This window comes from Trichechus manatus, unplaced genomic scaffold (genome assembly GCF_000243295.1).
Source record: "Trichechus manatus latirostris isolate Lorelei unplaced genomic scaffold, TriManLat1.0 scaffold00133, whole genome shotgun sequence".
NCBI lineage: Eukaryota > Metazoa > Chordata > Mammalia > Sirenia > Trichechidae > Trichechus > Trichechus manatus.
Window position 1 is genome coordinate 1,827,591 of NW_004444069.1, and position 22,749 is coordinate 1,850,339.

At 46.9% G+C, this 22,749-nt stretch overlaps 1 protein-coding gene across 1 annotated transcript in view; it reads right to left on the minus strand.

Annotated features, from left to right (window-relative positions):
• The window catches only part of NPHP4 (nephrocystin 4), a 115,709-nt gene that overhangs the window by 75,070 nt on the left and 17,890 nt on the right, over positions 1–22,749 (minus strand). The window contains 3 exon segments of the mRNA XM_004385101.1: positions 7,094–7,220; positions 7,967–8,148; positions 12,552–12,688. Coding sequence (XP_004385158.1) covers positions 7,094–7,220; positions 7,967–8,148; positions 12,552–12,688 — 446 coding nt within the window.

Consider the following 22,749-nt stretch of genomic DNA (forward strand, 5'->3'; position numbering starts at 1 on the left):
TTTCCGGCATTCTCACTGAGGACACAGTTGTTGAGGTCAACATCACAAGGCCTGAGGAATGGAATCCCATCCAGGTGAAGAGTGAGGAAAGACTCAGATATCCAAGGCCAGGGTCTTTACCTCTCCCTCCTCACTGAGGAACTCAAGGAGTCTAGGGGCTGGGGCGATGCCACTGCACAAAGCAATTCCAAATGTTCCAAGGGAGGCTCAAGAATCAGATATCAGCCTAAAGTTATTTGTTCCATAAGATGGATCAATTATATGCCGAAACTTTCTCCAAATTAGACATACCGAGGCTTTGGCAGCTGCTATAGGCTAATCTCCTTCATACACATTCATGGTGAAAAATAAAACCTAACAACATATAATTAAGGTGATTTATTACATCTCTGTATCAAGCAGTATAGGCAGTGTCACTTAAAACCTCAGTAATCATTTGATGGGCAATATTTTCATTTTCATTTCATTCCATTCCTGTGAGCAACTATTTTTAAACATATCCATGAGCAACAAAGAAAAACCGGGGAAGGTTTCAAAGAAAGTTACACAACCTCAAATAACTTTCACACTGTCCAGAGGGTTTATAACCCTTTGACCCTCTTTGTACAGCAGACATCAACTTAATAAGGATTGGAAGCAGCAGCAGCAGAGAGACTGTTGCAAGTTGGGAGGTGTGACCATATTGTTTTAAGCCACCTAGTGTGTGGAAACTTGTCGCAGCAGCCACAGGAAATTAATACAGTGGTGAAAGAAATCAAGGCAGCGACTGCCGATAAGGGGTGGGAACTGACTGGAGGGGGCTGGGGCGAACCTCCTGGGATGATGGAGATGTTCTGCATCTTGGGTGTGGTGGTGGTTGCACAGGTGTAGCCATTTATCAAGACTCAGTGAACGGATACTTAAGATCTGTATACGTCACAGTACGTAAATTTTACTTCAAAAACAAAAAAAGCCATCACTGAAGTTCCAGGGGCTAGATCCCTTCTTGGCTTCCCAGGTATGAGAGCCAACAGTCTTGACTAATCCACCTGGTAAGAGATGTAGTTGCACAGGCGAAGAAGTGGGGCCGTTTAGCAGGTATTCAGGTTCTTCATTACCTGCTGTCAGAAAGACTCCATCTGACTTGCTGCCAGGTATGGAAGTCCTAGGCTGGTTTCTGATTCTACACGTTATAAGATGCTCACCAACGAAGTCCACTGACTGGGAAAACACAGACGATCAAGGTTGTGTTGGAAAAGTAAAAGGAAGCATGCTCTTGAGTACAAAGTCATCCATGAGTTAGTTACGTACTGATAAACTGAGCAATTATCAAATTAACACTCCAGATCATTTCCTGAAGCAGAATGAAATCCTGGAAGCAAGGGAAGGCAAGAAACCATTAACTGGTCCCCAGAGTGAAACCCCAGCAAGCTTCTAAGTAAGGGGTCAATTACAAGAGCACCCTCACCGTCCACAGCAGTCCACGAGTTACAAAGCCTGCCTCCAAAAGGAATAAGAAACAGCAACACCAGCTCCTCATTTAACCTGTCGTCTTCTGAAACTGGGCTGCAGTGGAAGCCGTTTCCTTGCTCTCTCGGAAGAAGCCAGAGCAGACAGGAGCCATGAGAAGCAGCGCTACTTGGCTCTTCTCCAGTAAGAGAGTAAGTAAGGAGAAGGCACGCTGTCCCCACTGGGCCGAAGAGTAGCCGCCACAGGTAGCAAACCTCAGACCCCTGGGCCACACCCAAACCGGATAAAAACCCACCATTTATGAGACCTGGAAACGTGGTGCGGTTGCACTAAACCAAAAGAATGATGGAAACCAAGAAAAACTTAATTTGAAAAATGAGTCAACAGGAGAACGCCAACATTCAGCACAAGGCAAAGACTTAGCACAAGGTTTTCCCTTCTTTGGCAACCTCAAGTTTAAACATTTCACACGCAGACGGTTCAAAGCTCAGCCAGCCCCTGCCTGCTTTGGGGAGCCTTTGATGGCAAAACCCTCAAGTTGCAGCAGACAGAGATCGACTGCATTGTTGGAAACTCTCCAGTGGGTGATTTGACCGAAACCCACGCTATGCTCCAGAGGCCGCAGTTGTTGTTGTTAGTTGCCATCAAGTCGGCTCTGACTCATGGAGACACCATGCGCAACAGAACGAAATGCTGCGCAGTCCTGCGCTGTCTTCGTGATCGTTGTGGCCACTGTGTATTCTGAGTGCCTTTCAACCTAGGGACTCATCTTCCAGCACTCTATCAGACGATGTCCCCTCATCCAGAGAAGGAGGTCAGGGTTATTTCCACCTCTGAAACATCTCAAGAAAACCCTCAAGACATCAATATTTCCTTCCATGTTGTAGGAAATTTAATTTTAGGTAATCTTAGGAGTAAATCCTAGACATACACAGAATGTGTGAAACATGCCGCACAGGTGTTTCCTAGGCCAGTTCCCTGCACACGGAAAGCACTCAAACTCTTATCAAGTGAATGTGTTTTGTTCAAAGAACATTAGCCAACTTACAAATTAGTTAGAACTTTACTGGTCAGAGATTTGAGGGGGCGAGTTATTGTTCCACGTGACCCACAAAAAAAGGAATGTTTTTCACCCCTGCAAACCTCTGGGAGATTTGTACTTACTCTGACATAAAAATGTAGCCAAAGATACTGGGTCCGGGTATTTCTACAGCTTAGCCTTCATCCATCCCATTCTTTTATGTTTGGGAAGCTTGCTCTACATGCATCCAGTCCATCAGTAAACACTATGGCGCCCGTATTTGCACACCTTACAGCGTCCCTCTGGTGACATAACACGGCTGCACTGTCCCCATGTCCTTGAAATTGCAGAAAAGGAGCTATTTCCTTTGGCTCTTCCCAGCTAATCAAAAAACAAATTACAACCAAAAGGTTTTTGTTGTTTTGGCTAACTAGAAGATGCAAAAATTCAATGAAATATTTTTTTAAAAAAATGGATGTATCTTCTCAAAACTTTTTTTCTAGCTAGTTTTTAAAAACTACAAAATCTTCAGGACCAAAACATCCACTCAGACTCAGGTGTTTGGCATAAATTGGGGACAACGTTCAGCCAGTGTTCTCATTAGCTCGGACGGTCTCTCACCAAACTGGACATACCGTTTAATGATGACTTGTTCTACAAAGGGCCATGGGAGACTGAGACTTTTCGCTCCTTGTCTGAAGCATGAAGCCAAGGAAACCACTGCCAGAAGCCTGGCCCCTTTTGGTTCTTCGGGGATTAGGAATAAAGCAACACACGACATGCTAAATTCAGCAAGGCCACCCTGAGAATAAATCACACAGTCAAAGATGAACTCAGGACACCCTCGTCTAGCCAGGAGACACTATACAGGCAGCTCAGTTCACACGTGCAGACGTCACTCCGCAAACATTCTCAGAGAAGAGGACACTTGTTTGGTGTGTCCATTTCTGATTAAGTAAAATATTTACAAAACATACACCCAGACTGACTGGATATTTGCTGATATTGAGAAATTTAATTTTTTTTAGAGATGATAATTATATTAAAGAAGCCCTAGTGGTGCAATGGTTAAGCACTCGGCTGCTAATGGAAAGTTAAGCAGTTCGAACCCACCCAGCAGCTCAGCAGGAGAAAGACCTGGCAATTTGCTCCCGTAAAGATTACAGCCTAGAAAACCCTATGGGGCAGTTCTACTGGGTACATGGGGTCACTATGAGTCAGAATCGACTCAACAGCACACAACCAACAACAACAACAATGGTATTAAACTTATGTTTTTAGGCCCCAATCTTTTGGAGATACACACGGAAATACTGATAGACGAAAGAAATGCCACAATGTCCGGGATTTGCTCTAAAATTGCCTGGGAGGGGTGAAGACAGGTGAAAGAGAAAGGGATGAGCAAGCGTGGCCACGAGCTGATGACCTGTAAAGTTGAGTGATGGGTACACAGGGTTCACCATATGCTTCTTTCTAGTTGTGAATATGTTTGAAATTTTCCATGATAAAAAGGTGTTTTACAAAAAGAAAGAAATGTACATGCTAAAATGTTTACAGATGAGATATGTCTGAAATTTGCTTCAGAATGGGTTGTGGGTGAGGACACAGGTGAAGTCAGTAATTGTTGAGGCTGATGGGGGTTCATTACACAATCCAGTCTACTTCTGTACATGTTTGAAACTTTCCATCACGTAAGGTTTTAAAAAAGGAAAGAAAAGGCAGAAAGAAATCTGCAGCCTGACTATATGAATAGGTTTGAAAAGGCCTCGTCCCAATTCAAGAATGACGGCCCCAAAGGAACTGTTAAAGAGTTCCCAGGTGGCGCAAACAGTTAACACACTCGGCTGTGAACCAAAAAGTTGGCAGTTCAAGTCCATCCAGAGGCACCTCAAAAGAAAGTCCTGGTGATCTACTTCTGAAAAATCAGCCATTAAAAACCCTATGAAGCACAGTTCTACTCTGACACACCTGGGGTCATCATGAGTCAGAGCTGACTTGGCAGCAACTGGTTCTGGTTCTGGTTACTGGACTGTTAAGGACCAGGAACCCGCTGAAGTGAGGCCCAACCTCCCAAGGCCCAGCGCTGACTTCCAGGGAGGCCCCGCCTCTCAGTTACCCCACCGCAGACTCCTCAGAGGACAAACAAAAGCCCACACAGGTCCAGTCATCAGTGCTTCCTTCTCCAACATCTGAGCCCCTTCACAGTGGGGAGGCTCTGATTCTGGCTTCCCCAGTTGAATGCTTAACACGTCTCATTGTTCCATACAGCAAGTAATTTGTATGGAAGATCATTTCGTACATAGGGACATTTCCTCTCCAGACGATACTGAAGAGAGTATACATGATGACAGTCAACAGAATCCAATATTCCATGTTAAGATAAACCACCACATCAAAAGGAATTCAGGAACTACTGCACAGCCACCTTCCAAAGGCATCGTGAGTGGCAGCGCAGAGCTAAACCACCTGCCGCTGGTTAGCATTGCGATAAAGAGTTAAAAAACGATAATAAACATAACAGTTTCAGAATAAAGACTTCATAATTGCAAGTAAATTGTAATTAACGTTCTTGAGGGGGTGTTATCTAAATGTAAATGAGGGTTCCAGAGAGATCCCGAGCCCCCACGAGGCACCAGGCTCTCACTGCTCCCCAGCAGGCTCCTCCTCTGCCTCCTGATGCTGGGGGCCACAACAGGAGCTGCCCCCACACGGCGCCCTGCAGACCCACTCCCCCCTCGGGATTACTTGGTGCCCCAGAAACTCCACCCCTCTCAGGGAAGTCCCACGCCCAACCTGAGTGCCCCAGCTCCTGGGGTTCCCCAAGCGCATCCACGCAGAGTTGCTTTTTCACTGAAATTGCTGGTAATAAACAGAGAAAAGCAGAACTGGGAGCAACAGCTTCTTGAAAGTCAATGTGGCCACACATTAGGCTCTAGGAAGAATAAACCAAAAAACCAAACTCATTGCCAATGAGTCGATTCCAACTCATGGCAACCCCGTGTGTTACAGAGTAGAAATGAGCTCCATAGGGTTTTCAAGGCTGCAACCTTTACAGAAGCAGACCACCAGGCCTTTCTTCCATTGTGCCACTGGATGGGTTCAAACTGCCAATCTTTCAGTTAGTAGCCAAGAGCAAACCATTTGCTCCACCCATGGACCTTCTAGTAACAATAATATCTGCCTCTAAATTTTCTCACCTAGTAGGACTCTAAATTATACAGACTTGAGGTGTGGTCATTGGAGAGGTCAGTACACGGCTGCCAGCTAGACCAGAACATACAATGGCATATGTGCTACACTCTCCCATTCTCCTTCCTGAAGCTCACCACGCTTAGTTCCTTCCATCCTTCCGTAAGCATTAAAAGGAGTAACAACGACGGCAGACCAGATCCCACAGATGATGCCACAGTGGCTTTTTTTTTCTTTTTAATTTATTTGTTAAAGCTTTTCAAAACCTTTTCAGACATAAAACTGGAACTTATGAATAGCAGGATGCAGGTTTTCCAAAGAATCTACACTGATGGCATAACTAAAAACCAAACCAGTTGCCGCTGAGTGGACTCCCACTCATGGCAACCCCACGTGTGTCAGAGTAGGACTGTACTCCACAGGGTTTTCAATGGCTGATTTTTCAGAAGTAGATCACCAAAGCTTTCTTCCAAGGTGCCTCTGGGTGGGTTTGAAACACTAACCTTTCAGTTAGGGGCTGAACACTTAACTGTTTGCTCCAACCAGGGACCCCTTTGATGACACAGAACTGTCTACATATTATATCCCTCCCTGTCAAATACTATAAATTCTTAGTCATAACATGTTGTTGTTATGTGCCACCGAGTCAATTCTGACTCACAGTGACTCCAAGCGACAGAGCAGTACTGCCCTATACGGTTTTCTAGGCTGTTATCTATACAGAAGCAGATCACCAGGTATTTCTCCTGTGAAGCCGCTGGGTGGGTCTGAACCACCAACCTTTCGGTTGGCAGCTGAGCACTTAAACCATTGTGCCACCAAGGTGCCTTAGTTATGACACGAAGGTAAAAAAAAAAAACATTGCCATCCAATAGCTATCAATTCTGACTCACAGTAACCCTGTAGGACAGAGTAGAACTGCCCCATAGGATTTCCAAGGAGCAGCTGGTGTATTCGAACTGCCGACCTTTTGGTTAGCAGCTGTAGCTCTTAACCATTGCACCACCAGGGCTCCAGTTATGACACAGGCGTATGTAAAGTTCACATAAGAAAATATTTCCACTTGTACACATTAAAGCTTTACTACACTTAATACCATATGAAAAAATACATTAAAATGTCCTCATTTTTCAAAACATGTATAGATTAGATAATTATGAATTAATGCTATTATGATACATGATGTCTATTGGGCTATTTATCTATTACTATCAGCCAGCAGAATGCACTATTACCATAAAAACGGGAAATGATTATAACAAAGCTATCATTAGGAAGAAGCATTTTCTAGTATCATATTCCACAGTTGCTATCCATATTGCTAATAACAATTACCATGCTTTTAATGGGAAGAAATGTTCATGCTGGCTACTCATACTCTGGGTCTAGGGCCCATCGCCAGACGAAACGTGAATATAAAAAGGCCGCTCTTACACTGCCGTCCAGTCCTGCGGGGGCATTGAACACGTACTCCAGCTGAAAGACGATCGCGAACGCTGGGTGGCTGACCATCTCAGGGAGTCGAAGGCGGCTTCTCAAAACCAGAGCTTGGTTTCCAGAGCTGGATCAGAAACATACAGCAGAAGCACATTAGAGCGGTGGCCCCACTGTGCCCTGCGCGCACTCCCATCCTGTGAGAGACAACAAAGGGGAGCACCCGAGGGCACCAGGACACCCAGGCAGCAGCCAGCAAGCGTGTCCACTGGTACTACGCTGCCAAGTACTTCTGGGTTGTTCCCTAAACCAGTGTTTTCTTAAGTGTCACGATCAACACTTTTTCTACATTGACAGAGCTTGTGTGCAGGCTGATAGAGTGATAAGACCGAGCCTCCAGGGAGGGCACCACAGAAGGGGGCCCTTGCTGGCAGGGCTCGCCTGTCCAGCACCAGGAGAGAGGAAGGGAAGCCTGGCCTCCTCAGGGCTGTCTGTAACATGTAATTTGGGAGCACTGGGTTACTCAGGACAGACATCACTCTGCCTCTCCATCACATGAGAAATCAGTCATGGGGCGCATGTGGAAGAGACCACACATGGGTCTCCAGAGACTCTCAGCAGCCACATGCTACAAGCTTCTGTGATGCTAACTGCAAAACTATCACAGCACAAATCGGACTTTCTTTGCAACCTTACAACCCTGAGATGCGTTCCTAATTGTGAACTCAGTAGGAGGACAAACAAGACTACAGGGAAGACCCCACGTAGTTGGTCCACACCTCCGTGCCGAATCGCTAACTGCATCTTGACCCCTCCTTGCATCCCGCAACCTCTCGACTCCCTGCGGCTAGGGCTCGACCCTCATTTAGATACCTGCTCTTGGAGGAGGAGTTGACTTTTCTGCTGAAGCTGGCGGAGCGTGTCAGGGCCACCTCCATCTCAGGCACCAGCACGACCACCTGTGGCCTCTGCACAAAGGCCAGCCCATTGTGCACGCCCACACACAGGCGCCGCTCCCGGATCTCCAGGGTGCCACTGTCCCCAGGGCTGTTCCCCTGGAAAGGCACATGTGGGCCAGAATGAGCCCCTGGCAGGGCAGAGGGGTACCCCAGCAGAGTCCCAAGAGAGTAGAGACTATAAGAGATGTTACAGATGATTTCCAGATCAGAGGGGGTGCTGGGTCAAATGAGCCCAACCAAGGGAATGACGGAGAAATCATCCCATCGCCACTAGCAGCCTTGGTGCATTTTCTAGTTTGGGGGCCTCTGACATAAGCCTGATCTTCTCAGTGCGATTAGTTTCTCCACAGACCCCTAGATGCTTGGATCACCCAACTCTCGTCCTAGGTTTCCAGGGCTGAGCTGACAATTCTCAGATACAGCAAGCTAGTGAACACAGGCTCCAGTCCCTTCAGCAGGTTGGGTCTCAGGCTCCAAGGTCTTGGAGCCCACTCCCATGCTGGGTCAGAGGACAATAATGAAGAAGCTCCTGGAGGCAGAGCTTGTCAAGTTCCAGGTATCAGTCCCCCTCCTGTACTCAAATTAGAGGCCTGGGGTGGAAAGAACGTAGGGAGAGAGAGCATATTTAGACAATAAGTCATAAACCAATAAAAATGGAACCTGCCCCAAAGTGATCACTGGATATTAAAGTGTTTCATCTCCCCAAAAAAATACACAGGCACTCTTAACAAACGAGCAAGGATAGTCCTCCAGGCTATTATTGTTTATAAAATTATGTGATCTTTGCAAAATGATCCTTGAATTTTCAAGATTTCTTCATTGTCCATTAATCAAGCTGAACAAACCTGAATTCAGCCCATGAGTCTTTGGAAAATGAAAATACAACTATAGGGATAAGAGGGAACTGTCATTGGGATAGGAACAAGAATACAAAGACAGTAAAAATACATAATAAAATGATTTTTATGAGAATGTATAAAATTCGACAAGGATACTCTTAAAACTTCTCTACCTTCACACCGCCAGTCTCAGCAATAAGAAAACAGCCGGAACCACACCAAGAAAATGTGTATTTCCATTTGAATCCTTTCCTCCACTTTGTGTTTATATTGCATATAAGGCCAGATCATGTGGAACTACATTTTCAAAAATGAGTAGAGAACAAAAAAAAAATCCATCTCAGATTTATATATACGTAGAAGTAATTAGAAATTGGCCAACTATATAGACTACTAGAATGAGTACTAACTGATTGAATCATTCATTCACACAACAAGTAAATATTAAATACCTGCTATGTGCCAAATGGAGTCCCTGGGTAGTACAAACAGTTAATGCACTCAGCTGCTAACCTAAAAGTTGGCAGTTCAAGTTTACCCAAAGGCACCTCGGAAGAAAGGTCTGGCGATCTACTACCAAAAACATCAGCCATTGAAAACTCTATGGAGCAGTTTTACTGGGGCACACATGGGGTCACTATGAGTCAGAGTCAACTCGATGGCAACTGGCACTGGTTTGTGCCAAACACTGTTCTCTGCACATAGTGTGTGGAGCAAACGTAACAGACAACATCCCTGTCCTCACGGAAAAGCATTCGACAGAAGGAGACAACAGGCCAGTACGAAAATACCCCCATGCGCTCAGGGAGGGATCGTGTCCGGGGACAAAGAGTGTGAGGTGCTGCCAAGCACCCGGCAGAGTACGGCGTTGCTGCGGGACGGGCAGGGCAGCTGGGTTGGAAGAACATACGGAAACGGGAGCTCCATGCTCAGAGGTCCCCAGGTAGGGACAAGCAGACCATTCACGACTGTAATGCAGACCAAATGCAGTGCAGAGGGACTCCGCGAAGTGAGGTCAGGGCGAGGTCAGGGACCCTGGCCCCGACTAAATTGTGCATGTCTTAAACCCAATGGCACAGAACCGATTTGACCGCATCTAACAGCAACAACTAGAAGCTGAAAGACACAAAGAAGGACCCTCCCCTACAGCCAATGCCCTGATTTGGACTTCTAGCCTCCAGAACGTCAAGACAATAAATGCCTGTCCTTTAGAGCCACCACTTATGGCATTTTTGTTATGGCAACACTAGATAACTAAAACACAACTCAAGATTCTGCTAAGTAATAACCAGGATACATGTTCAAGAATGTTCACAGCAGGCTCATACTGGCCAAAGACAGAAAACAACCCAGGAGGCCATCAACAGTAGAATGGATCAACGAACTGTGGTGTTCTCACACGGCAGAATACTATACAGCAAAGAAAATCAACAAACTAGAACTACACCAATTGTAAGAATGAATCCACAAGCACCATGCTTAGGGAAAAAAGACATAAAAGAAAAGTATGATTTCATTTAAATAAAAGTTAAAACCAGGCAAGCTATATTGCTTGGGGATAAATATAAAGGTAGTAAAACCATAAAGAAAAGCAAGAAGTGATTACCGTAAAAGACTGGGGGGCGGGGGGCAGGCAGGTGGGGCAGGGTAGCAGGGACAGGGAGGCGGGTATGATCAGGAAGAGACCCAGGAGGGGTTCTGCAGGTTCTGGTTACAGGGTGTTCTTCCCTTTTTACTCATTCATAATACTGTGCATGAATGTTTTATTCATTCTTCTGTAGGTATACTTCACAATAAACAACAGTGAGAGAGAAAGGTAACATGGAGTACTGACAGGATGTTGCCCATATTGGTCTCTCAGCCCTCTGCTGGTAAAGCTTCTTTCTCTGTGTTTCAAGAGTCACCAAGTGAAGCCCCTCCCCTGTGCTCGGAGCGGGGACAAGAAGAGGTGTGTCCTCAGACAAGCTCTGCCATCACCGTCCCCGGGACAGCCCTTCCTTAGCAGCTGAGATGACACACAGGGGTGCTCTCGTCTCTCCTGTCTGGAGGCGGCTCCCTCCATCCCATCAGCAAAGGAGCAGGCGGAGATCTAAGCACTCACGGCACAGAGCAACATGCGAAGTGTGCAGAACACCTCACACTTGTGTCCCCTCTTCTGTTGAGAATGGAAAAGCCAGCTGGACAGAATCTACTCTAGCAGCAACTGTGATAATTGATCGGGCCCATTTTTCCAGATGAAGAAAAGACTGTTGCCTGGAAAAAGCCAACAAGTCCCCCAAACCCACAAAGGTTTTTCAAGTATCCCTTGGCCAACAAGACAGCTTCTATCCAGAAAGACCAAGAAAATCCTTAATTGTTAGGGGTGGAAAAAGCCCTAGAGATAAACTCACCCAACTCCCTAACAGGGTGCTTTACAAACTGCAAGCCAGTGACTAGTCGGTGGATGGAGAGAAACAGCAGAGCATGGCTCACGTAGAGGGGTGGACCATCAGCGGGAAGCATTCGCCACACTCTGCTGCGTGGAGACGTGCCACTGGATCGCAACAGAGAAAGCCATTGCTGTCGAGTCAATTCCAACTCCTAGCAACCCCATGGGTTGCAGAATAGAATTGTGCCATAGCGTGTTCCTGCCTGTAATCGTTATAGAAGCAGATCGCCAGGACTTTCTTCCATGGTGTCACTGGGTGGGTCCAAACTGCCAGCGTTTAGTGAGTAGTCAAGCACAACAGCTTGCACGAGCCAGAGACTTTCCACAACAGATAGCATCTTCTTATTGTGGGTCACTGCCTAGTCGATGTGTGAATCCCCTCACAAATGCCCCTGCCAGGCATCTCTGAACCATGGACGACAAATTCTGTATTGAAAAGCAGTGGGGAGGAGCAGCCACTCACTGTCCACACAGGTCTCCAGGGGAAGTGTTGGCTGCCTACAGGAGCCTGCTCACACAGCAGCCAAACCTGACAGTGTCAGAGAGAGCACCCTTCCAGAAAACTGCCTTTATAGCACAAAATGACTGAGATTTCTAGTCATCTCCTTGAATGTAAATGTGGATTGTTTCATGGGTTTCCCTACGCTCACGTGGTAACTTCGTTTACTTTTATATGAGGACTGCTTCAAGATATGTCAAAATCCACGTTAAATAAGGACCAATCTGGACCAGATGAAGGACCTAGTCTCAGGAGAAGGGTGCCTTCGTCACTGCCAGAAGTGAAGGCAGCAGACAGGAGGCATCGCCAGGGGCTCGGCTTCTAGTGGGGATGGCCGAGCACTGGGTCTGACTCATGACTCTATGTGTGTCAGAGTAGAAATGCACTCCACATGGTTCTCAACAGCTGGTTTTTTGGGAATAGATTGCCAGGGCTTTCTTCCAAGGCACCTCTGGGTGGACTCGAACCACCAACCTTTCAGTTAGTAGTCGAGCGCATTAACCATTTGCAACATCCAGGAAGTCCAGCCCTCTAATATCTACTTTAAATAGCAAATCAGGGACAGAACAGTGTCCCTTTCAGCCACCAAAAGGTGGGAAAAACAGGACCACAAATCCACGGCCAGACTGCCAGTCTTCAGGGGATTTAGGCACCAGAAGCCATCCCCACCTGCTCTGCGTGTGCATCTCCACTATTCAGACTTTGCAGAAGTTCCCATGACACGAGGCAGTACCTCCCGGAAGCGATCACTGCTGAGGAGTTCCAGAAGTTCTTCTTCAAATCTCTCCAGGGACGGGTACAGGTTGAAGAACAAATCGTCCAAGTACCAGGTGACAGGCTTCTGAAGGCGAGGCTTTCGAAGGGCATCACCTGAAGCAATGAGAGGGCCACATAGAGATTATCCTGGAGATCGACCACAGCTGGGAGCCCAGAGGGCTCTCACCCACCCGAGGTCTCATGCGAGGGTGAGGGGCCCACAGGCAGCACAGGCACACACTCAGCCAGGCGCTAAATTAAAGCCACCCCGTTTCAGCCGAATGGCTAAACTGATTAAACAAACGCAAATTTCATTTACGGTCCAAATTCTATCCCAAACCTCCTCCAGGAACAAATTTTATAACTCAGCAATTCAAAGAACACAGATTACAAAATGCAAAGTAACATCTGTTCCCCTTCGGCTTGGTTTCCCTTTATCACTTAAATTCTTCTCTAACAAGAACACAGCCAACTACCTTATCTCTTATTTTGTCAAGTTTACCCTGAGCCTCTTGGAACACACACAGGAATACTTTCAAGCATATAAGGGCAACAACCAAACTAAACACAACTTGGGCTGGGGCCCCACAAGTAAAAGTCCCTGTCCTGATTAGAGGTCCCCCCGGAATGTTTGCTCCTTGGGGAGGGGACAACAGCTCTTGGTGCAGATCAGGCAGCTGAGAAGGTGAAGAGAAAGCCAGCCTTTCTCCACGGCTCTAGAACAAAGACATCTACAGAAAGAAGACAGCAGAGCCAATGGTTTCCCAACGACCACTCAACCCACGAAGTCTGACCCTGATTTCCCCACCATCTTCATCTTTCCAGTACTGGCGTCTCTGTCTCTCCCTGAGTTTTTATGATTATTTAAATATTTAGGTACGAGGTCTTAGATTTTAAAAGCCAATTCCAAAGTAAAAAAAAAAAATTTCAGATAAAACTCAATGCTGATGAAACACAGTGAAAAGAATAAACTTTCACCCTGCTGAAAGGTTATAAATCAGAGTAGCCGAAAGGCAATTTTGTCCTTTGTCTTCATAAACAAACAAAAAACGAACCTGTTGCCGTCAAGTCGATTCCAACTCACAGCGAACCTACAGGACAGAGTAGAACTGCCCGAAAGAGTTACCAAGGAGCAGCTGGTAGAGTCGAACTGCCGACCTTTTGCTTAGCAGCCAAGCTCTTAACCACTGTGCCACCAGGGCTCCCGTATACATTTAGAACCTTAAAAACATCCACATCCATCTCTGCCCCAATAATCCCACTTTTGTGACCCTATTCAAAGAAAAGAATCAAAGATGGAGGCAAAAACGTATGTACAAAAATATTCATTGGGTCATTATTTTTAATAGAGAAAAATCAGAAACAACCAAACGTTCAACAACAAGAGAATATTAAATAAACTATCGTTTATCATACAAAATGAAAACAAAAACTCATATTTTCAAAGATGATTTAATGCTGGAAAAGAAATCATGATATTATAGGTGAAAAGAATAGCATATAAAACTGTATACTCGAAAGGAGAATGAAGAACACCAAAGACACAAGGAAAGTATTAGCCCAAGAGACAGAAAGGGCCACATAAACCAGAGACTTCATCAGCCTGAGACCAGAAGAACTAGATGGTGCCCGGCTACCACCAATGACTGCCCTGACAGGGAACAAAACAGAGAGTCCCTGATGGAGCAGGAGAAAGGTGGGGTGCAGAACTCAAATTCTAGTAAGAAGACCAGACTTAATGGTCTGAGACTGGAGGAACCCCAGAAAGCATGGCCCCTGGATTTCTCTATCAGCCTAGAACTAAAACAATTTCTGAGGCCAACTCTTCAGATAGGGATAGGACTGGACTGTGGGACATAAAGGGATACTCATGAGGAGTGTGCCTCTTAGCTCAAGTAGATACACAAGACTAAACGGGCAGCTTCTGTCTGGAGGTGAGTTGGGAAGGCAGAGAGGGTTAGGAGCTGGCTGAATGGACATGGGGAATCGGGGTGGAAAGGAGGGGTGCTGTCACAGTATGGGAAGACCAATTAGGATCACATAACAATGTATGTATAAATGTTTGTACGGGAAACTAACTTGAAATGTAAACTTCACCTAAACTACAATAAAAAAAATTATAAAAATATTTTTTAAAAAAACTGTATACTCATTCAATGCCAATTTTATTTAAAAATATGTGCATTACATGTAATTGTAGGTAGCAATCACACATTATTTTATTTCTCTCTTTATGGTTTTCTATACTTTATCACAAACATACACTAGTTCTACTGATTCTGAGAAAGTTTATGTGTTACTTTCACAGCTGAAAAAAAGTGTTTAAAGTAGGCCAGCTGCTGAATCAGAACCAACTATAAGGACTCACCAAAAAAAAAAAACAAATCCATTGCTGTCGAGTCGGTTGCGACTCATAGTGACCCTACAGGACAGAGCAGAACTGACCCATAGGGTTTCCAAGGAGTGCCTGGTGGATTTGAACTGCTGACCTCTGGTTAGCAGCCGTAGCTCTTAACCACCACACCACCAGGGTTTCCATTATAAGGACAGGAATGTGTAAAGTCCAGCCTTTCATTAAATGTTCAAGCAAATGTTTAAAGTGCATCCTGAACTGAAATCCTCATGGCCTCCCGCACGAGGCCGTGCTCTGTGTGCGAGCTGCACCACGTTAGAGAGGTTTACTGCAGCTGGAAAATCAGAAAGAGAAAAGGACAGAAGGAGGTGGAAGGAGGGGGGAAAAACACTGTGCTTCAGCCAATTTGGTTCCAAGGGGCAGTAAGGTAGCAGTATCCTGGTCTGTGTTAAGAAATGAGCCAAGCATCAGAAGGTGGAAACAACCCAAGGGTTCAGCAACAGATGAATATAAAACACAATGTGATCTATCCATACAATAGAGTATTACTCAGCCATACAGAGAAATGAAGTCCTGATACATGCTATGACATAGACGAACCTTGAAAACATTATGCTCAGTGAAATAAGTCAGACACAAAAGGACACATATCGTATGATCCCACTTACATGAAATATCAGAATAGGCAAATGCATAGAGGCAGAAAGTAGATTAGAGGTTATCAGGGGGTAGGAAGAGGCAGATAGGTCGTGACTGCTAAATGGGTACAGAATTTCTGTTTGGGGTGATGAAAAAGTTCTGAAAGTAGATGGTGGTGATGGTTGCACAAGGTTATGAATAGAATTGTTTGTTGCTGTTAGGTGTCATCAAGTCAATTCCAACTCATAGCGACCCTACGTACAACAGAACAAACCACTGCCCCGTCCTGTGCCATCCTCACAATCCTTTCTATGTTTGAGCCCACTGTTGCAGCCACTGTGTTAGTCCATCTCACTGAGGGTCTTCTTTTTTGCTGACACTCTACTTTACCAAGTATTATGTTCCTCTCCAGGGACTGGTCCCTCCTTATAACATGTCCAAAGTATGTGAGATGTAGCCTCACCATCCTTGCTTCTAAGGAGCATTCTGGCTGTACTTCTTCCAAGACAGATTTGTTCGTTCTTCTGGCAGTCAATGGTATATTCAATATTCTTCACCAACACCATAATTTAAAGGCATCAATTCTTCTTCGGTCTTCCTTATTCACTGTCCAGCTTTCGCATGCATAGGAGGTGATTGAAAATATGGCTTGGTTAGGTGCCTTAGTCCTCAAAGTGACATCTTTGCTTTTCAACATTTTAAAGAGTCTTTTGCAGCAGATTTGCCCAATGCAATATGTCCTTTGATTTCCTGACTGCTTCTTCCATGGGCATTGATTGTGGACCCAAGTAAAATGAAATCCTCAACAACTTCAATCTTTTCTCCGTTTATCATGATGTTGCTTATTGGTCCAGTTGTGAGGATTTTTGTTTCCTTTATGTTGAGGTGTAATCCATACTGAGGGTGGTAGTTTTTGATCTTCATCAGAAAGTACTTCATCCTCTTCACCTTCAGCAAGCAAGGTTGTGTCATCTTCATATCACAGGTTGTTAACTAGTCTTCCTCCAATCCTGATGCCGCATTCTTCTTCATATAGTCCAGCTTCTTGGCTTATTTGCTCAGCATACAGACTGAATAAGTATGGTAAAAGGACACAACCCTGATCCACACCTTTCTGGATTATAAACCACACAGAATCCCCTTGTTCTGTTTGAACGACTATCTCTTGGTCTATGTACAGGTTCTTCATGAACACAATTAAGTGTTCTGGAATTCCCATTCTTCACAATGTTATCTATAATTCGTTATGATGCACACAGTGGAATGCCTTTGCATAGTCAATAAAACACAGGTTAGTCAATAAAACACAGGTAAACATCTTTCTGGTATTCTCTGCTTTCATCCAAGATCCATCTGACATCAGCAATGATATCCCTTGTTCCATGTCCTCTTCTGAATCCAGCCTGAATTTCTGGCAGCTCCCTGTCAACATACTGCTGCAACTGTTTTTGAGTTATCTTCAGCCAAATTTTACTTGCGTGTAATATTAATGATAATTAATACCACTAAATTGTACACTTAAAAATGGTTAAAATGGCAAATTTTATGTTCCATGTATTTTATCCCAATAACATTTTAATTTTTAACGGTTAATAGGATAAATTTTATATATGTTTTACCACAATAAAAATTTTTAAAGAAAAAGAAACGAGCCTCAGCTGCCCGGATCACCTCCCCCAGCAACAGAGGCCAAAAGGCTGTACTGCCGGGGAGGCCACGAAGCAAAACCAGACATGTTCCTGTGAATTTCGAGGAAGACGAGGCAGGGAGGGAGGACAGCTGCCTGCCTCACTATGAGCTGAGTGGAGAGCTGTGGAATCAGGGCAGCTGTGCTGCTCCCAGCGCACAGCCGGCATTGCCAGGTGCATGAGGAGGGTCCGCGGCAGAGCAGAGCCAGGGAAAGTCTGGAGGCCAGAGAGCAGGGTGAGGCAGAGTGGCTGAAGATGGCCCCAAGCCCCGCTCCAGCATCCATGGTTGAGCCAGTTGAGAAAAGGCAGGCTTGTTATCTCTTTATTTTTGCAGACTCCACATTTCTCATCAAGTATAAAATAATTGCATTCTCCAAATTACTCCACTGGGTTGAAACGAGAAGGCAAACATGAAAGCACTAGGCAGCGGGCTCCAGCAGCGCTTTGGGAGTGTGGACGGTGCCTTTTCCAGGATGCTGGCTGCGGGCACTGCTCACTGGCATGTGCCGACCACCATCTTGAAGACTGTCCCAGTCAGGGACTCATTTACAGCCTCAGAGACACAGAGGCAGGGGAAATGACAGCCTGGCGGGCCGAGTCCTTCCTGCAAACACTGAAGGGCTGCAGACGGAAGGCAGGTGGGCCTCCGGGACACTCTACTGGAGAGGCAGCCACAAGACAGAAGGGCTAGGGAAGCAGATTCCAGCTCAGTTCATAAACGAACAGCTCACGCCTGCTAAGCACTTACTAAGTGCCTGATGCTAGCGCCTTGCCGATCCATCTCATTACTCCCAAACACGTCTCTAGGAGCAGGCCCCGTGACTGTCCCCATTTCACAGAGGAAAAGCACAGCAGAGGTGTGAGGAGGTCAGGAAGGAGCCCGAGGTCACACCAAGGCTGAAGGCTGAGCTGCACTCACCCAGGTCTGCTGCCTCCCCCTTCCAAGCCTCAGGCCTCTCCCTCCAACCACGCCTACCATCACCACAGGGCATAATTTTACTCTCTGAAATTATACTCGTTCATTCAACCAGCAGCAGCTCCCGCAGACAAAAGCAGGCCTTTCTGGAGCTGGCCTGTGGTGAGGGTGACCGGGTCCAGCTGTGGCCAGGCTTGGCTAGGAGCGCAGTTCCCCACAACAGCACTGTTCAGGCAGGAGAGCACAGCCCACCTCACAACATCCAGGCAATGCTGGGGCTCCCAGGAAGGCAGTGCAGGCAAATGGGGATTCCACTGAGCTTTTAACAAGCAAGAACTCCCTGCTCAGGAACATCCCTTGGTGATAGGTGGGGAGTGGGGGACACCCCGAGATGCCCACCACAGGCTCCTGCCTGCCACACCTCACAGGATGTAGCTCTTCCGCTAGAGTCTGAGGACCTTAATTCACCAGGATGCACCTCACAAAACAAGGAGAATGTTGTAACAGCAGCCATGGAATACAAACCAAATTTAGGGGTGATTTAGGCAGGAATGACCGTGAGCTTGAGCAAGTCCACGTTTGTTCTAAAACACCTTCTACTGCCTTTGACGACCGTGGCTAGGAGACTCGAGGTCTCCCCTTACTCTAGAAAGATCTATTAAGTGAGTACCTGCTAAGAGCTCAATAAATACCTGCTAGGAGCACCCAACATGGTGTCTGCACACAGTATCAACTCAATAAATATTTTTTAATGAATCAGTGAATATCTGAAAGAAACTACTGGCAGTGGTCATCTCTGGGGAGTGAGACTGGAAGGGAGAACTTTTAGTCTTTACTGATTTCTTTTAATAAAGATTAATTTGGTAACTGTCAGCCATCTTTGTGCTGTAGAAGTGGGTAAGGCTCAGCCAGCACTGCCCAGTGGCCACACTATCAGTGGTCACTCCCATGATCCCGCTGGGCTGTCCTTGGAGCACTCATGGCAAACTCAGGGAGGGCAGGCAAGGCCAGCTGAGTGGTCTGGGAAAGTATGAGGGAGAGAACCCCCACACAGCACCATGTAACATAAGGATACTCAGACTTGATGGTGCAGAGGTCTCCCACAGGAGTCTACGTTGGGGGCTTGTTAAAATGCACCTCGGGAGCTTCAGCCCAGGAATTCTGACTCGGCAGGTCGGGGCTGGCAGAGGGGAGCAGATTTTTAACAAGCACCTCAGTGACTCTCATGCAGGTGGCCCAAGAACCTCGCTGTGGGAAACAACAATTTGGAGGAGGCCTGCTATGTGCCAGATGCCGTGTTGGCTTGTTCATTAGTGCCGGCTCATTCATTCTCAAGACAACTCTAGGGAGCCTGGGTTTAACAGACAAGGGAACCAGACCTGGAGAGGGCCAGCCTCACACTGGGTATGGGGGCGGAGCCAGGACCCACAGCCCCGCCCAGGACACACAGGTGCCCCAGACAGGGAAGGGCACTGCCAGGAGGACAGCCAGCATGAGCAAGCACAGAAGTGGAGAGTACAAGGCATTCTTGATGCCTGCTGCAGCATGGGCAGGGAGCAGCCCTTAGCAAATACCAAGCCAGAGATAGCCGTGCTAGAATGAAGGGCCCGTGGAGAGCGAATGCAAGAGAGGGAAGCGTCTGGGAGGCAGACAGTGGTTGAAGGAGCGCAGTTATTTAAAGCCAAGGTGAAGAGGTCAGAGCCACAAGAGAGCCTGAAGGGTGAGGGGAACATGTGATCAGGCAGTGTTCTAGGAGGACTGTTCTGGAACAGGATGGTGGGGGTGCTGTCCATATGGCAGAGATGGCTCGGCAGCAGCACAAGGTGGGACACGTAAAACGCACCTTAGGAATGGTCCCAGACTAAGTCAGCTGGCACAGTGTAGCAAGAGAGACGCCGCAGGCAGGCACAGGCTGGAGTGGGGAGGGGTCTGGTGAGGTCAGCAGGGCCAGCTGGTACCATGGCAGCCAGTACCCACGACGGAGCCTGCACACACACTCAGGGAAGGAGAAAGGTAGGCCAGCTCCTGCCACTATAGTTGTCAGTGGCCAGCAGAGGCCCCTGGCATCAGCAGCCGCCGAGCCCACTGATGCTTCTACATACTGCACACGTCAGCTCAACGTCTCCTCTACCACACCGCCAGACTGCCACCCAGCTTCCCACTGCCTGGCCCTGGGACAGCTCAGTGCTCTGGATGCCACCACGCCCCCCCGGCCAGCTGGGTTTCCTCTAACTGCTGCCAGGCCCTACCCCAACCCCAGTGGCCTGGCCCATCTCGGCTTCTGCCAGGTGCAGATTGTGACACGCCCAAGAAGCACTGCCCTTGTCACCCTCCAGCAGATGAAACATCCAGAGGTGGCATAGTCTCCCAAACCACCCCATAATGTTAACCTTTGAACACAAATACAAAAGACAGACAGAGCTCTCACCAACCAGAAGGGCCCTGCCCCATCCCCAGAGCTCATCCACTTCCCAGGCTCACACTCTCCGCAACTCCCCGCTACCGACGTCCTCATCACTGGGGTGCGGACAAAACTCAGTCTGTTTCAGATGCTTTGGGGAGGGTCTGCCCCCGCGAGGGGATTTTCAGGCTGACATGTGTACACCTGAGACTCCTCTTTCCCACAAAGCCTGAACTGTACACTGTGAGACCCGGACCCGTGGCTCAGCCTCACACCCCCAGAGTACTCCATGGGGAAGCCTGGCTCAGAGACTCACTTTGATCCTGGCACTGGCCCTGTGGCCTTAGGTTCCAGTTCTGAAAAATGGGCTTCTATTTTTACGACTAAGCTTCTACCATGTCAGCTAATCTATGCAAAGCTCTGCACAGACCATGCCATAGCAATGGCCAAAGCCTACTCCAAACAGCTTGCCTGGCCAAGAAGATCTCTCTGAACTCTCTTCCCCAATGTCCCATTCACCCAAGGCTACCACATAAAATGGCAGACCCGCCTCTGATGAAGCAGCAGCAGCGACAGGAGCGTACGGCCAGCACGTAGATCTGTGATCGTGAGCTGGCCAAGCAGTCCCAGTACTGTGGGCCCCCAGTGAGCCATGGGTAGGGCCGCAAAAGCCAGACTCACGTGAATGCCTGACTTGGATGCTAACAGAGCTGGACCTTCACTGCCCAGGCGAACCAATCGAAAAAGCAGAACTAGATAAAGAGCAGAAGATACGGCAAGGGCACTAGCTGGAGATCCATCTTGGTGCAAAGAAATGAGATTACGGAGTTGGGAGCGTGTGCTAAACTGGAGCCATTCGAAGCACATCCTCTAAAAAGCTTGCTCGAGGAAAAGAGCCTGCCTTTCTTCTGATGAGCAAGAGCGCTGCCCAGTCACTCCTACATTGAAAATGATTCTTAACAATTCAGTCCTCACATAAATGAGCATGGGTCAAACTGGGGAAACCAGAACAAGACCAGTGGATTGTCCCAATGTCAATACCCTGGTTGTGGTATCGAACTATAGTTTTGCAAAATGCTGCCACTGGTGGTAACTGGACAAAAGGTCCATGGGACCTCTTTGTACATTTATTGCAACTGCATGTGAATCTACATTTCTCTCAAAAAAAAATTCATTTAAAAAAATTCAATCTTCCTATATACTGTGGCATTTCACAACTGAACAACTATCCAACTCCCAATGTGACACCAAAATAAAACCAAACCCCCTGCAAATTAGACCAGTGAATACCATAGCTGAAGCAGGTACCTGTCCCTGTGCCGGCCCTTTCAAGGCAATAAAATATTACCCAGTAAAGAAACTCTTTTTCAAGAGTGAGTTGCAAAAGCCCACAAGTTCATAGGCAGAATTTATAACCCAGATGATAACAATTGTCAGAAGCCGACACGTGAGTCGTATTTTAACTGTGGCATCCTGTGCATCGGGGAGGGCTGAGCAAAATGGCTTTCTTTCCAGAATGGTCACCAGGGGAGTAGATGTGAAAATGTGCCTCTGTCCTTGCTTCTCAGCAAGGCTCGTGCCAAGCTCACCTCTGTGGAGTCAGCACACCCTCCTAATGGCAGCACATGCTCAGACCCGCTCCCATAGTCGCTGATCACTAGCTGTTCAACAACAACATAATTGTGGTGTGTTTTTGGGACTTCACTGCTTGCATCCACTAAGTGCCTCAGTGACTGATGGCCACTCCACACGGGAGGGCAGATGGGAGGTAACAAGACTCACGGCTCTTCTGGAACATGAACGGTGAGGCTCGGGTGCTGTACACACCCTGTGCTCGTGCTTCCCACAAGCCCTTCACACAGTGTGGCCCTTAACTCCCCAGTCTGATTTAAGAGCCTAAGGAGGAAATGAGGGCCTCCAAGTGTCTCTCACCATCACAGTCATGAAGCAGAAGCAAACACATGCTAACCTTCAGGTATTTTTCTGTTTTATCTGCAGTTCTACTGACACCCGTTGGGAAGTCACAAAGTGACGGATCTATCTCATGCCCCAGGAACATTCTGTTTAAATATCCAGAACCCCAGGTAAGACAGACTTATGTAAGCTATCTCTAAAGTAGGTCTGTGATCGGGGGAAATCTAGGTCAATTAGCGTAACATAATCCATACAGACAACGTT